This window comes from Maylandia zebra, linkage group LG19 (genome assembly GCF_041146795.1).
Source record: "Maylandia zebra isolate NMK-2024a linkage group LG19, Mzebra_GT3a, whole genome shotgun sequence".
Lineage (NCBI taxonomy): Eukaryota > Metazoa > Chordata > Actinopteri > Cichliformes > Cichlidae > Maylandia > Maylandia zebra.
This window is the reverse complement of record NC_135185.1, coordinates 21,353,649-21,367,047: the sequence shown is the minus strand read 5'-3', so window position 1 is coordinate 21,367,047 and position 13,399 is coordinate 21,353,649. Positions and strand designations below refer to the sequence as shown.

At 38.5% G+C, this 13,399-nt stretch overlaps 1 protein-coding gene across 2 annotated transcripts in view; it reads right to left on the bottom strand.

The window, feature by feature from the left end:
- Positions 1-3,804: 3,804 nt before the first annotated feature.
- Positions 3,805-13,399, bottom strand: part of mta1 (metastasis associated 1) — a 52,653-nt gene continuing 43,058 nt past the window's right edge. The window contains exons 14-19 of one of the 2 annotated variants that reach the window (XM_004540208.6): positions 13,098-13,249; positions 11,772-11,961; positions 11,573-11,662; positions 11,267-11,422; positions 8,551-8,699; positions 3,805-7,032 (exon numbers count right to left, since the gene is read on the bottom strand). In XM_004540208.6, the coding sequence (XP_004540265.1) occupies positions 8,590-8,699; positions 11,267-11,422; positions 11,573-11,662; positions 11,772-11,961; positions 13,098-13,249 (698 nt within the window). In that variant the 3' untranslated portion in view covers positions 3,805-7,032; positions 8,551-8,589. The remainder of the gene's footprint in view (positions 7,033-8,550; positions 8,700-11,266; positions 11,423-11,572; positions 11,663-11,771; positions 11,962-13,097; positions 13,250-13,399) is intronic. The other variant, XM_004540209.5, reaches the window with a different exon arrangement.

Sequence of the window (13,399 nt, the reverse complement as noted above, 5' to 3'; positions counted from 1 at the left end):
GTGGAAGCCCTCTCATTCAGGTAATGTAGTGTGAAGTCACAGGACGGAAGAAAACCATACACACACGCCCAGTTGGACAATGAATGGCCTACTTTAACAATTTAACTGTGTTAACCTATATGTAAACAACACAGGTAAAGACTTTTATGAAGGAATAGTTCTGCAAACACTGACTTGGAATAATAGATCGACATTTCCGAGGTTTAGTCCTGACTTTCACTGAAGTTGGATTAAAAGTTTTAAATGCAGTTTTGTTCTTGATATCCATACCCTGGCAAAATACTTGAAGAGTCACGCTTTTATGCTTGCCCACCATTTTCAAATCCTACATTATAGCAGGTCTCACTATTATCTTATAAAAACCTTCCATTTCACTGTTGCTGCTATCTGTCTGTCACAAATTAGGCTTGACAGTAGTCTCCACCCTGTCTGCACTCACTTCTACACCTCTCTTCTGCATCCTCCATTGCTTATTTAAACCCAGTTATTTAAACTCATCTACCTTCACCGCCTCCTTCATTGTCTCCTTCTCATTCACACACATATATTCTGTCTTGCTTCTACTTCTACTTTTTCCACTTTTCTCTAGAGCATACCTCCACCTCTCCAGGATTTCCTCCAGCTGCTTCCTATTCTCAATACAGATGACAAAGTCATCTGCAAACACCATAGTCCACAGAGACTCCTGCTTTCCCTCCATTTGTCCATCATCACTGCAAACTGGAACCGAAGCAGATCTTTGATGTAAACCCCACCTTGAACCCACTGAACTGTCTTGCTGTCCTCATACGTGTCCTGCACCACCCTCACATACTTCTTCTCTGTCACTCTGGACTTCCTCATGCAATATCACAGTTCCTGTCTTGGCCCCCTATCATATGCTTTATCTAGATCCACAAAATGCACACTGATTCTGACCTTTTCTCTACTTCTCCATCAACACTCTTAATGCAAACATTGCATTAAAGGTTGCAAATTGTACTTCTTATGCCCTCTTGTCCTGCTAGATCTCAGTGCATTGCTCAGTAGCATTTACCATAATATTTCATTGCACATGAAATATTATGGTGCAGTATAGTGCAGTATCTTTAATGTTGTAGGAATTAAAGATACTGCACTACCCTTTGAATCTTAATTATCTAATAGACTCCAATTTGTTCATGTAAATGGAAAGTTCTCATTACACACTAATGTTAATTATGGAGTGCCACAGGGTTCTGTGCGAGGACCAATTCTGTTTACATTATGCCTGCTTCCCATACCATGCATTTTCATTCCTATGCAGATGATACACAGCTCTATCTATCAATGAAGCCTGATAACGTACGCAAATTAGTTAAACTGCAGAAATGTCTTGAAGACATAAAGACCTGGATGACCTTAGTGAAAAGACTTTTTTCCCATTTTAGACCAGAATCTGTTATTCAGTGTCCATATTAAACAAATATGTAAAACTGCTTTTTTGCATTTGCGCAAAATCTTTAAAGATTAAAAACATCCTGTCTCAGAGTGATGCTAAAAAACTAGTTCATGAATTTATTATTTATAGGACTATTGTAATTTATTACTAGTGGGCTGTCCCAAAAACTACCCGAAAAGCATTCAGCTGGTCCAGAATGCTAAAAAAGGGGGCTAAAAAGAGAGAATATTTCTCCCGTATTGGCTTCCTGTTGAATCTAGAATCAAATATAAAGTCCTTATTTGATTAATCAGGCCCATCTTATCTTAGAGACCTCATAGAGAACTTTGCTCTCAGACTGCTGGCTTACTTGTGGTTCCTAGGATATTTTAAAGTGGAATGGGAGGCAGAGCCTTCAGCTTTCAGGTCTCTCTTCACAGTTTGGATTTGGGGAACAGAACACCTCTCTACTTCAAAGATTAGGCTTAAAACCTTCCCTTTTTTAAAAAAACATATCCCTTAATTATGCTGTAATAGTCCTAGACTGCTGTGGTTCCCTATGAGTGTTTCTTCTTTAACCCTTTTCAGTCACTATGTGTTTATAGATCACTCCGCATTTCATTTAGTTAATTAGTTATTATGAAGTGCTTGACATGACTGTTGTTATGATTTAGCTCTATATAAACAAAACTGAATTCGATTGAATTATTACAGCTCACCCTTGTTCTTCACACTCAGTACAAGTACAAATGTTCTCCATTACATTCTCTTAATCTCCAGGATGGTGTAAAACAATCTTGTCGATCCCTGTCCTCTCTTCTAAACATCTCCATACCATCACAGGTATGTCATCCAGACCTACCACCTTTCCACTCTTCAAAACTAATCCTCTGCACTTTCTGATTTACTCAATGTCCTCCATCCATTCTCCTCTCTCTCATTTTCTTCATTCGTGAACTTCTAAAAGTATTCCTTGCATCTTCTCAACACACTCTCTTCACTTGTTAGCACATTTCGATCTCTGTCCTTTAATCACCCTAAGCTGCTGCACATCCCTTCCCACTCAGTCTCTCTGTCTAGCCAGCCAATACAAGTCTTCTTCTCTTTCCTGAGTGTCCAGCCTGACATATAATTCACTTTAAGCTTTTTCCTTTGCCATCTGTCTTTTTGTTATACACCTAGTCCTAATTTCTTTATGCTCCTGGCCTTACTTCCCTTCCACCTGCACGCACAATATATCTATCTATCGCTCCTTTATATCAGCCAGCTCTCCCCCTTTAGTCCCTAGTCTCACTTCTACCTGATCTCTCACTGCCTCCTAACATTCCTTACCCCGTCCTCTTTTTCTCTTGCTTCTTTGTCTTCAGCCAACAGTAGCACAGTTTCCATTGGCACCCAGTTGGCCAACACCACTAGAGGTGGTCATTGTTAATGCAGACCTCGATTGATCCAGTACGGAAATCTTATTCTTGATGATCCAAATGGCTTGGTTGTATTTATTTACAAACAGTATATAAAAAGAAACATATTTGGCTCATTTGTGCTTTGTTTTCCCGCTCCCTGAAACACAGACAGGAAGCATTATGTTAAAAGTGGATAATATAAAAGTTGCATCCAAAGAAAAATCACCTGTTTTTATTTTAGTTCTGTAGTTAAAAAATTTTCACAACAAAAGTGAATTACTTTAAGTAATTGCTGCTGCAATATGATGTAAACTGTGGCGCTGACCTCCGTTTCAGCCTAAAACATATTTAATTCTCAGAAAACACATGCAGTACATAAACATAATTTCCAAACATCCATTGTTACTCGTTCCTGTTTAGACCTTTGATCTTAAACTAATGGACATGAGAGGATTTTCCCACAGGCTTCCAGCTGAATGAATATTTTAGGAGTTTGCTGAGGTATGAACCCTCACACATATCCAGTGACATCTGCATGTCTTTCTCTTTCAGTTAAAAGAAACCAGTCACAGTGTTTAGGGGCATGTGGTAACTTGAGTCTTATTGCCAAACAATTTACTTCAGCAGAAGAAAAGGTGCTCCAGGCACATGATGAAGCTGCTGTGTAGTCACAATCCAAGACATACATATAGTTCACAAACAAGAGCTTAAGTAAGGACTTTCCATGAGTCATTATAGGATTTATGAAAACTAATTTAATTCAATGTGCTGGCCAAGAAATATATGAGTCGGGGAGTGTGAATTGTACTGGAAAAATACAGTATGTAAAGTAGATGATACAGTCTAAACAACAGATAATGCACTGCCTGACCCCACGCAGTAACAACAGTAATATTATGTACAATCATTAAACCTGACATGATGCACTACAGGACATAATTGAAATATTAATACGAACTCTAAGTGGTCTTCAAAGTACCTATAACAAGATTTGAAAGGCCATTCAGTGTTTTGAAAAACTTTATTATATGATTATGGTAATCTTATCTGTATGCTTGGGCACATCACTAACCAGGTATGATTTCAACTGGACATTAACGGCAGAGGCTAAAATACCACATAGACGGGATTTTCCATGAGGCCACATAAAGTAAGGAGGGATGCTCTTGCAGAATCGTTATGTTGGCAATCAGCATCGATCTCATGCTGACAAAAAAACATGCTGATCATCTTCCTCTTATCAGATAAGGAAAGCTAGGTGAAATAGCTTGAATAAAGCTGTAAAGGTGTCACAATATGGCTAGCAAAGAGCTGTTTGATTTGCTTTAGCGACAAGTTCTTTACCTCAATATTGTGATTTATTAGCGATTTCTCCCTGTTAACATGTTCCTCCTGTTATTACTAAACAAGTTTTTATTACAACGTACCAACTTGAAATCAGTGATCTCCTTTCCCAGATTTTAAATACTTCATTTTTTTTACTGTGTAGATTATTGCATGGATTTGATTTTGAGTCTGTAACATCAACATGGATTTTAACATATCAGTATTAAAAATACATCAGTACCACTTCTCAGTTTCTCTGCTGATTGGGTGTCCTCCCTGAGGAGCTACTTTAGTTAAATATGTAGTTTTCATTCAACTTTGGCTTTACACTAAGAAAAGTTGAAAGTATATAGGGGTATTGTGCTTTTTATTATTGACATTTTTGAGTCTTCATAACTTTGAACCTGGATGTCAGTAAAAAGGAGAGCTGTCATATTCTTACACTTAGTTAGATCAGCCATCAACCCTACATGGCGATGGCTTTCAAATGTTTACCCAAAATGCCAAATTTATTTTAGTTTTCACCTGTGAATGCTCAAAAATCAGATAAAACAGCCAGGTGTACCAAACCCTGTTTCTGCTAATACCCTGTACTTCACTTAATGACTTCTTTTACTACAGAAAGTTGACAGTCTTGTTTCCCCTTATTAGTCCTATAATTTAAATTTTTTACCAATTAGACTGGAATAGTGCAGCAGATAAATCTACATTTCCAGGTGAATACAAGTTGCAAAATTTGTACACATACTCTTTTATTGCTTTTTTGATGAAGCCAACTTTCTATTAGCTAACTGAAAATTCAAGATGAATGTCAACAAAGGCAAAAAGTTCCTCTTTTTTAAAGATTATGTAAACTACACTTCCCTTTTTGAATGATCTTTGTGTCAAATGATACACATTCAACTTTGTAGAAGTCAACTTTAAAAGTCATTTTGTGATTTTTTTATATATATATATATATATATATTTTTTTTTTTTTTTTAGTTTTTTACATTTTCAAACAGGGTGTGGTGTGCAATAGTATAAATGTGATTTGTCTCAGTTGCATTTCCTGAATGGATTCAGCCTTGAACCCCCAAATCTTGTTTATTTCTCTTATTTATATTTAGAGCAGATTGTCTCCTTGAAGGTCTGCAATTCAAACCCCAGATTCTGCATCCATGTATTGCTTGTCAGGTAAACTGGTGGTTCTAAAATTGTTTTTGGAGTGACTGTTTAAGCCTTCAAAAAAAAAAAAAAAAAAAAAAAAAAAAGGAAGGAAGAGGCCGATAGCATGCCGTGCCAGCACAGGAGAGATGAGCCAAGTGTGTGCATCAAATATGTAAAATTCAAATGAACTACACAGAAATATAATGACATGAATATTAAAGGTGTGCTTTCAGTGGTGTAAAGGGGTTTTAAGTTATACATTTTGATTTGCTTGAAGTCAAAAATGTAAAAATCAAGAGTAACATTTCTTAAATGTATCCAGTGGTTGAAATTCTGTAGTTGTTTCTAAGGTTGAAATGACGGTCAAGATGGAAAATGCAGAAGTTCAAGTAGCTAATAGGATTTTTCACACTTCTCCAAGTGGACAAACCTGCAAATTCTGCTGCTTGTATCCACTTTTGAAAGATTGTTTCAGTTATCTGCTGCACTACAATACTGTAAACTGTACATGTGCTGTGTCCAACTTTCTAAAGCGTTTCATTGTTAGCATCATTACTAAAAAGTGAGTTCAGCCCACCATCACCTAAAGACAATGATGCAAATTCACTAAATTGGTCAGCAAAACCACCAGCTTTACCCAGCCACTTGATTAGAGACTTTAAGGCTCAGATATGTTCTGATATAAGGCTAAAAAGCCAGCACAGGTTGTCAGGCGTCTACAGAGCCTAGGATGTTACCCCAAAGTGAAAAATGTTTGCAGGAGAAGAGATGTAATCTGCAAAGCTGCTAGCAAACATACAATAAACACACAAAGGACAGGACATGAAAGCAGAGCACACTCCTGCTTTTTTTTTTTTTTTAGTTTTCAGATGTTTGCTTACAAAACATGTTTCTGGTTGTGCATGAAATCTTTTCTAATACTAATCATATAACATATAAAGCAATTAGGAATGAAAAATTCTCCATTATTTTTTGCATATACCCTGTTTGCATACCTGCAGGAGTAAGAAAGACGGGTAAACACCAGCTTGAAAACAGAACATTCAGTGCAACTTTCACCTCCGTGCACAGACACCAAAGGAAGAGGGGGGAAAAAATCAATTACCTCTTTTTTTCCTTTTTTAATTACACTTTAGAAGCATAGATGCATTACTTATGAAAAAGGTAGAAAAAACACCAAGTCTTTCTCAATAAGTTAAACCTCTCTGGGCGAAGAGCAGGGCCGACTCACACAACAGAAAATTTCCTAGAAAGCATTCAAATTCAGAAAAACAAAAGACATTTTGAACTCGTGTCACTGAAATCAAAGTGCGTCTCTCTTTTTTTTTTTTTTTTTCTTTTTAAACTTGAGAAAAAGAAAAACACAGAAGATGCAAGTGGCTTTTGTTACGTTCCTTCCACCCTTTTCCACAGGGTTTTTTGCAAGCATTTTTCTTGAAACTTCAAGTTTCAACGTTTGATCGACAAACAAATAAGCTGAGTTATAACTGGTAAAAAAAGAAAAAAGAAAAACATTAAAATAACAATAACAATAATTACAAAGACAGTAATAACGAGAAATGTAAGTAATAAACACAGTCCTGTACAGTCAGGCTCATTTTCTGATTGACCACAGCCAAACTGATCGATTAGTCTTCAGAAGTCTGATAGACTCATACTGATTGAAGAAAAGTAGCCAATGCTGTCGTCTCCTTTCAGCTGCCCTCGGCTATGGTTATAGTGGGAAAAGCCTCATCCAATTCATATCCCCCGCTGCTGTGGAAGAAACACACGAGGGAAAGGTTTTACACACAGTTAATGACAGCTGACAGCAAAAACTCTCAAAACTGGGCAAAAACCATAATGTTTTACCTCTCATTAAAACGTTAAAGTTTTCATACCCCTTAAACTCTTCTTGGCTTTAAAAATAATACTGAGTATTTAGTTTAACTGCTCCTTACCTTTAATGAAAGCACAAATTGTTTTTGATCTAATGCAACATCAAAACCAGTGTTAATTTTGACAACAAAGCTTAATTAGGTTTTATTCATCATTTAGGCATCTAGATTCTTTTAGCTTTAGATTATAGTTGACTGAATCGAAAGTTTATTTAGTTGACCAAAATATAAAGTGTAACAGTTTACAAAGCACCTTATTTTCATTGACATCAAATTCAAAAGGAGTCTACATTTCAACTCTTCTCTCCCTCCAACCCTGTTTATCGGGGGCAGACGTGACAACCTTCCTATGCAAGGAGATCAATTCTGATTGACTGAACGTAATTAGTTCTGATTGGAGTAAACTTATTTTCAAAAAATAAAAAAAATACAAAAATTAACACAGGTCAGAACATTTATTTCCATCTGGAATTGCATAAATTCCCCCCCCCCCCAGCTGCCGATTGTTTTGAAGATGGGAGAGTCAGACCACTGTATGAGGTCTTCTCCAGCACATCCAAAACATTCTCAAAGGCCTTAAGGTCCGGATTTAGTTGTGGCTAGTCCTATTCCCTGAACTACTAATCATAATTTGAGTCTGATGAATCCTAACATTGGTATCTTCCAATATCCCTGAAAGAAAAAAAATCCACTGCTGGGAAAAATCTGGTCACTCAGTATATGGTAGTCAGCTGATATTGACCTGACCACATGGAGCAACCCCTGATCATAGCACTGCTTTCACAGGTTTGTAGGGTAGGCACCAAGCATGATGGGTGCATTCGCCTCTCTTCTTACCCTGATGCACTCATTACAGACCACATGACCTTCCTCCATTGCTCCATAGTCTAATCTCTGTTACCTAACAAACTGAACCCTTATTAGCCCAAGTTTAAGGCTACACAGCCACTTAGTCTCAATGCCTCTCTCTTCACACTGTGTTTGTGGAAATGCTCTTACTTTCATCATTAAAACACAGCTGTGACTTCTACTGTTGCCTTTTTTTAGGATTTAAATTCACCAAACATTGAAGTGATGCAACACAGTCATTAACAAAGATTTCCTGATCATATTTCTCCCTCAGTGAGAAGTTCACCACTATTCTTCAAAGCAATGTATCTGTAGGTTTGTATCCTAGTTGTAATAGATACAAGCGCCTTAGATGCTTTCTTTGCTTTGATTTTTTTGATTTGTATTTTACTTTCGTAGCGTCTCAGGTTATAGGGGTAGCTGGATAGGCGTATGTTTTTCCTTTCCTCGTTTTTGGCGAAACAACATTGTTAGACAGAACAGCAAAACTATTAACACAAAGGCAATTAAAAATAAGCATCCTCACGGGTAAGTGGGGATTTCTCACCTCACTGAGGTTCGCAGTGAAGGTTGTCCCGCAGAGTGCTCAGTCCAGTTCATGTACCTCGTCCTGGAGGGACGATGAGGGCCGCACTGCTTCACTCATTCGTTTGGCCATAATGTCCCACTGTGGAGCCAATACTTTGGATTTGGCACCTAAAAAAAAAAAAAAAAAAAAAAAAAAAAAAAAAAAAAAAGAAGACCATGAGAGATGTCACGGGAGAAAACTAAAATAAATACAGCTCTAGTTTTTTAGTCTACAGGCAAACAACAGTATTTTCAGATGCTCCCTTATTAGTAAGGGGCTGCACAAAATTATTGCTTTCTTCTGCCCTCTGCTGGCTTCCTAAAGTACTTCAGCACAGAGGAAAAACAACACCAAACCTTATTTTTGCTGCGCTTTAGAAAACAACGTGTGCCTCCACATCTTCCACTTCACTACTTTTTATACGCTTCAATCAAAGCCCATCGGGCCAACACCATTAACATTCACATTTAGTTGGCAGCAACACAAAGTAGCAATAAAATGATGTAATATTCAAGTTAATTGATGTTCTAAATTGAAATTAAAAACTCTAAATGCACTCATGCTTGCTAGAGAAGCAACGAAGGCTATTTTGCAAATACTTGTTAGTGAGATTTCATGGCAGACTGTCATTCAGACACAAAGTTTTGTAAGAAGTTATATTTCTGCATTGAGGTCTGAGCGCCTCTCCTCAGCATTTACATGCTACTATTACATAATATTGTTCCTATGCTGTTTTGTGGTCTCAGTTTCTTCTTTTCTTTCTACTTTTCTACTCCTCAAACGATTTCAGCAAATCATCGCAATTCTTGACGCTAGAAGGAGACTTTACTCGTCCCTTTCACCAGCTTTTTACTCACAGTAGAAGCTTCTATTCACAATGATGCAGCATATCTCCAACTTCATACATATAGAAACATACTAAAGAATTTAATTAGCTGTTCCATATGTATAGTGTTGTCTGGGTTAAGCAAACAAGACAAAACGTAGCAAATTTTATAAGTAGCAAAGTTGGATGAAAGAAGTTTCTTTTACCACTTGGGGGCAGCAAACACAAACTTGCCATTTAGACAGACAACAAATACAAAAGTCAAGATTTAAGCCTCTTTTGGTCCCCTTTGTGGTCTCTACCAGCTCCTAAGGGAAATACAGCCCTTAGGTTGTTAACGCCTCGCTACTTTCATCAGCTCCTCACTGTGCCTGCTCGCAGCCAAAAAGATGTTGTGAGAGCATGACAGTAAACCAAAACAGTAAACCTGCAGGCGAAACAGCTGAACAACGAGCTGAAACTCATTACGACGCTCCATAAACTCAATTTGAGCAGCAGACTTGGGTCACAATTTCGTGTGCGTTCTGACCACAAATGATCCCTTTCACTCTGCCACAAAACACAGTCATTTAATAAGACAAATAAATAACGATGTTTAAAAGTAATGAAAATAAACATGCAACAGAAACCCTTTCTGTCCTCTGATATGATTGAGTCAGCTAGTTGGAAGTCAAACAAATGAAAACTAATCCCTAATCCTCGAACCTGGACGATTTCCAACTCCGATCTCCTCCTGGTGTGTTATCCCAGCATGGGCCTGAGGTGGGCTCATAGAGCAGTGGAGATACTCTCCCTCAGGATACACTTACCGAACCCTCCTGATCCTCCTTTCTCCCGTTACCATGACAACATAGACCGTAGCCTCCAGCTAAAGAAGCAAGGCCGATCGGATCCTGTTGCAATCTCCCTCTTGCTCTCTCCTCTTTCCATCCTTCCCTGGCATTCTCTCCCTCTCTTCATTTCCCAGTCTGTCTCTACCCATCTCCCATTTCACAGGGGAGAAAGAAAGTGGGACATAACGCCCCAAAAAATAAATAAATAACATATAACAACATAAGAGCCCCACTCAAACTGTTAACCCTTCGGCAGTGGATCGTAACTATGTGCTGTAGCCGCAGAGGTCGCGGGTGTAGATTTATATTCTGCTTAAATAATCTGTGTTAAATGATTCACAATAATGAGATAATAAATGTAAATGTGACATAATTGCAATAATTTAAAAACTGAATTTTAAAAATAAAAAGGCAAATACATTAAGTATTATTTAATTCAACTTCAAAACATGAGAACTGCCTCTTTAATGGTCCAAATTTGATCAAATGAGACAAGCAAACTACACCAAGGCAAATTCAAGTTGCCTGTAAACCTTTCAAAACCCTTTGAATGTTTTTTAAAGGATATTTTCATTTTGAGAAACAAAGGGGATTTTGATTAAAATGCATATTGATGGTACAAGTCTTTAACAACCAAAAAACAAAACAATGTTCAACATATCAAGCATAACTTGGGCATGTGCTGAATTCAAGCTTACAGACTTAAATGCTGATATATTTCTGCCTGCCCACAGATGCTGCACATCTGCAAGCCACATTGCAACCCACCCCCATCCCAGCCTGCTCTGTTCTATACGAAAGCCTTGATGCCGCTGCTGCTCTCCCTGCTTTTGGTTTTCCACATATCAGTGAGGAAGGGTGGAGAGGTGCAAGAACAAAGACATGCTGCCAAATATATACCACTGCAGATGGAAATAATCTTCTATGGTGGTTATGACAAATAGGAGTTCGGTGAAGATGACATTCTTTGACGCTGACGAGGCAAACACATGCAGATTGTATATGTGCTTCAAAGTTTCTAGTCTGTCTGGCTCACCATCCAGTCCATTGTGCTGCTCATAGGTACGCTTGCCCAGGATGGTGGGAGAGCCGTTGTTGAGGATGGGAGAGGACTTTATAGGTGTCAGACTGCCTGTAGAGATTGACCCTCCGCGAGTCGGTGGATTGGGCTTGGATGGACGGGGATGTGCTTCTGAAACATGATCAGAGACACATGAAGAAAATGACAGAGGAAATAAATTCATTTTGTCATAATACCTAGCTCAAGGTATCACACCCAGTTAAAAGTGACCTGAAAAACTAGAAACTGAAAAATGAACATGTAGTGGCGAATTGATCTCACCTAAATACCGAACAACAGACTCCAGAGGTTTACGTTCCACAGGTTTCAGTGGCAAAGGCTTTTTTGGCCTGTCTGGTAATCGCAGAGCACCTGCACACATTCAGTGAAACAACACTGTCATTAGAAATATGAGGACGTGTACAGAGCGCCCAAATGTTATAACATGTCATAGTTATGCATGAGGGAAACGGTTCCTTACATTCTGCTTTGATGGCTGCTGTGTTGACTGGGAGGTAGGGGTGCCTGGCCATATATCGAGGTCTGATGATGTCCTGGCAGGTGCGACGTGCCATCCGTGTTAGGCTGGTGGTCTGCAGGTAAAAAGCCTGCCGGGTCTTTACAGCAAACTTGGGGCTGCCGCTGTGGCGAAGGGGCAGGCCATGGGGGCTCTAGAGAAGGTTTAGAGGATGAGAAACTTCTTTTGTAACCAAAATGTTGAACAGCCTGTACTAGTAGAAATGTGTATTTACAGTTGAATGCTAAATGATGGATTAGGGAGAGATCAATTTATCACAGGACTAAAGACAAGGAAAACATCTGGACTACAATCATTGCCTGATAGGAATTTAATGGCTACCAAAGGGAAAGACAGATGCGTAGAGTGCTTTTTAACTCCCCCCATAAAGTACCCGTGAAAGACAGTTAAGTTCTGACACGTCAGTATATGTCCGTAAAGTTGCGGTCCAATGACCATTAGAATAGGTCCTGTTTTTTCCCAGGGTAGCTGCACAGACAGAGATCACCCTCATTTAATTTCTGATGCAAACCCAGTCATTTTGTTCTATAAGCAGACCTGAAATATGCCAGAAAGTCCCTCAGTTCAGAAGAGAGCTCTCAGGGTTACTCCTAGTAGGCTTTCAAAGGGTATAGATTTAAAATGCACAACACATTTAAATGACTGGGCATGCTGAATGCTCTGTGCTGTAGGGATTTTACTGAAAACTCAACAGGATTGTAATAAAAAATATTTAAAATAAAATAGGATACACTGCTCTTTATTAAAAAGGACAAAAACCACAAGAAGAGAAATGCATAGATGTATGGTGTGTTTGGCATCTGTAGACCCCAAATTAGGACACTGTGGTACTTTCTCTCTTGAAGTAATAAATATTACTTTTTCACAGGTTGTGGTTGCCGCACTCAAAGATGGAAAGACCTACTTTCCACCTTTGATTCATTCTCGAGGCTTACTGGGACACTTAATGGAACTGGGCTGTGATTAACTCCACCTTTGCTTTTCCTACTGTCATAAGACAAAATGTTTGCTTTAAAAGAGCATCATTTGGACCATTTTCCCCCAAACAATAATATCATACTGATTCAAGCGTCTCAGATGTCATTTTCATTTTATACAATGACTGGGTTAATTTAAAAAGGCTAAATTAACTTAACTAATAACCAACATTAGATTTTTCTCTGGAAGATGAACTTTTGGTGAACTGCAAGGTTTCCGGCAGACAGTAAGGCTGTTATTTGTGGAAAGGAAACAAAGTCAATATCTAGTGAAGCGTGTGTGAGCTTGTACCATGTTGTTACGGTTGGGTCCGGGCCTCTCGCCATCCAACCTCGTGGGCATCTTCAGCCCTCCGTATTTCTTCCAGTAGGTCCAGCATGAGGCGCACAGGCGACATTGCATGTTGGGAGGTCCCCACGAGTACCACTGGTAGGAGCTGCTGGCTATACACACAAACACACAGCACAAAATCACATGGCTAAGCAGAGATGATTACAAAAAAACCAAAAATGGGTGTAGTAAGCCCTAGCTTTAATCATTCATCGTTAAATTAAGTACAGCCTCTAAAATAATTCAAACAATACTTTGCTGCA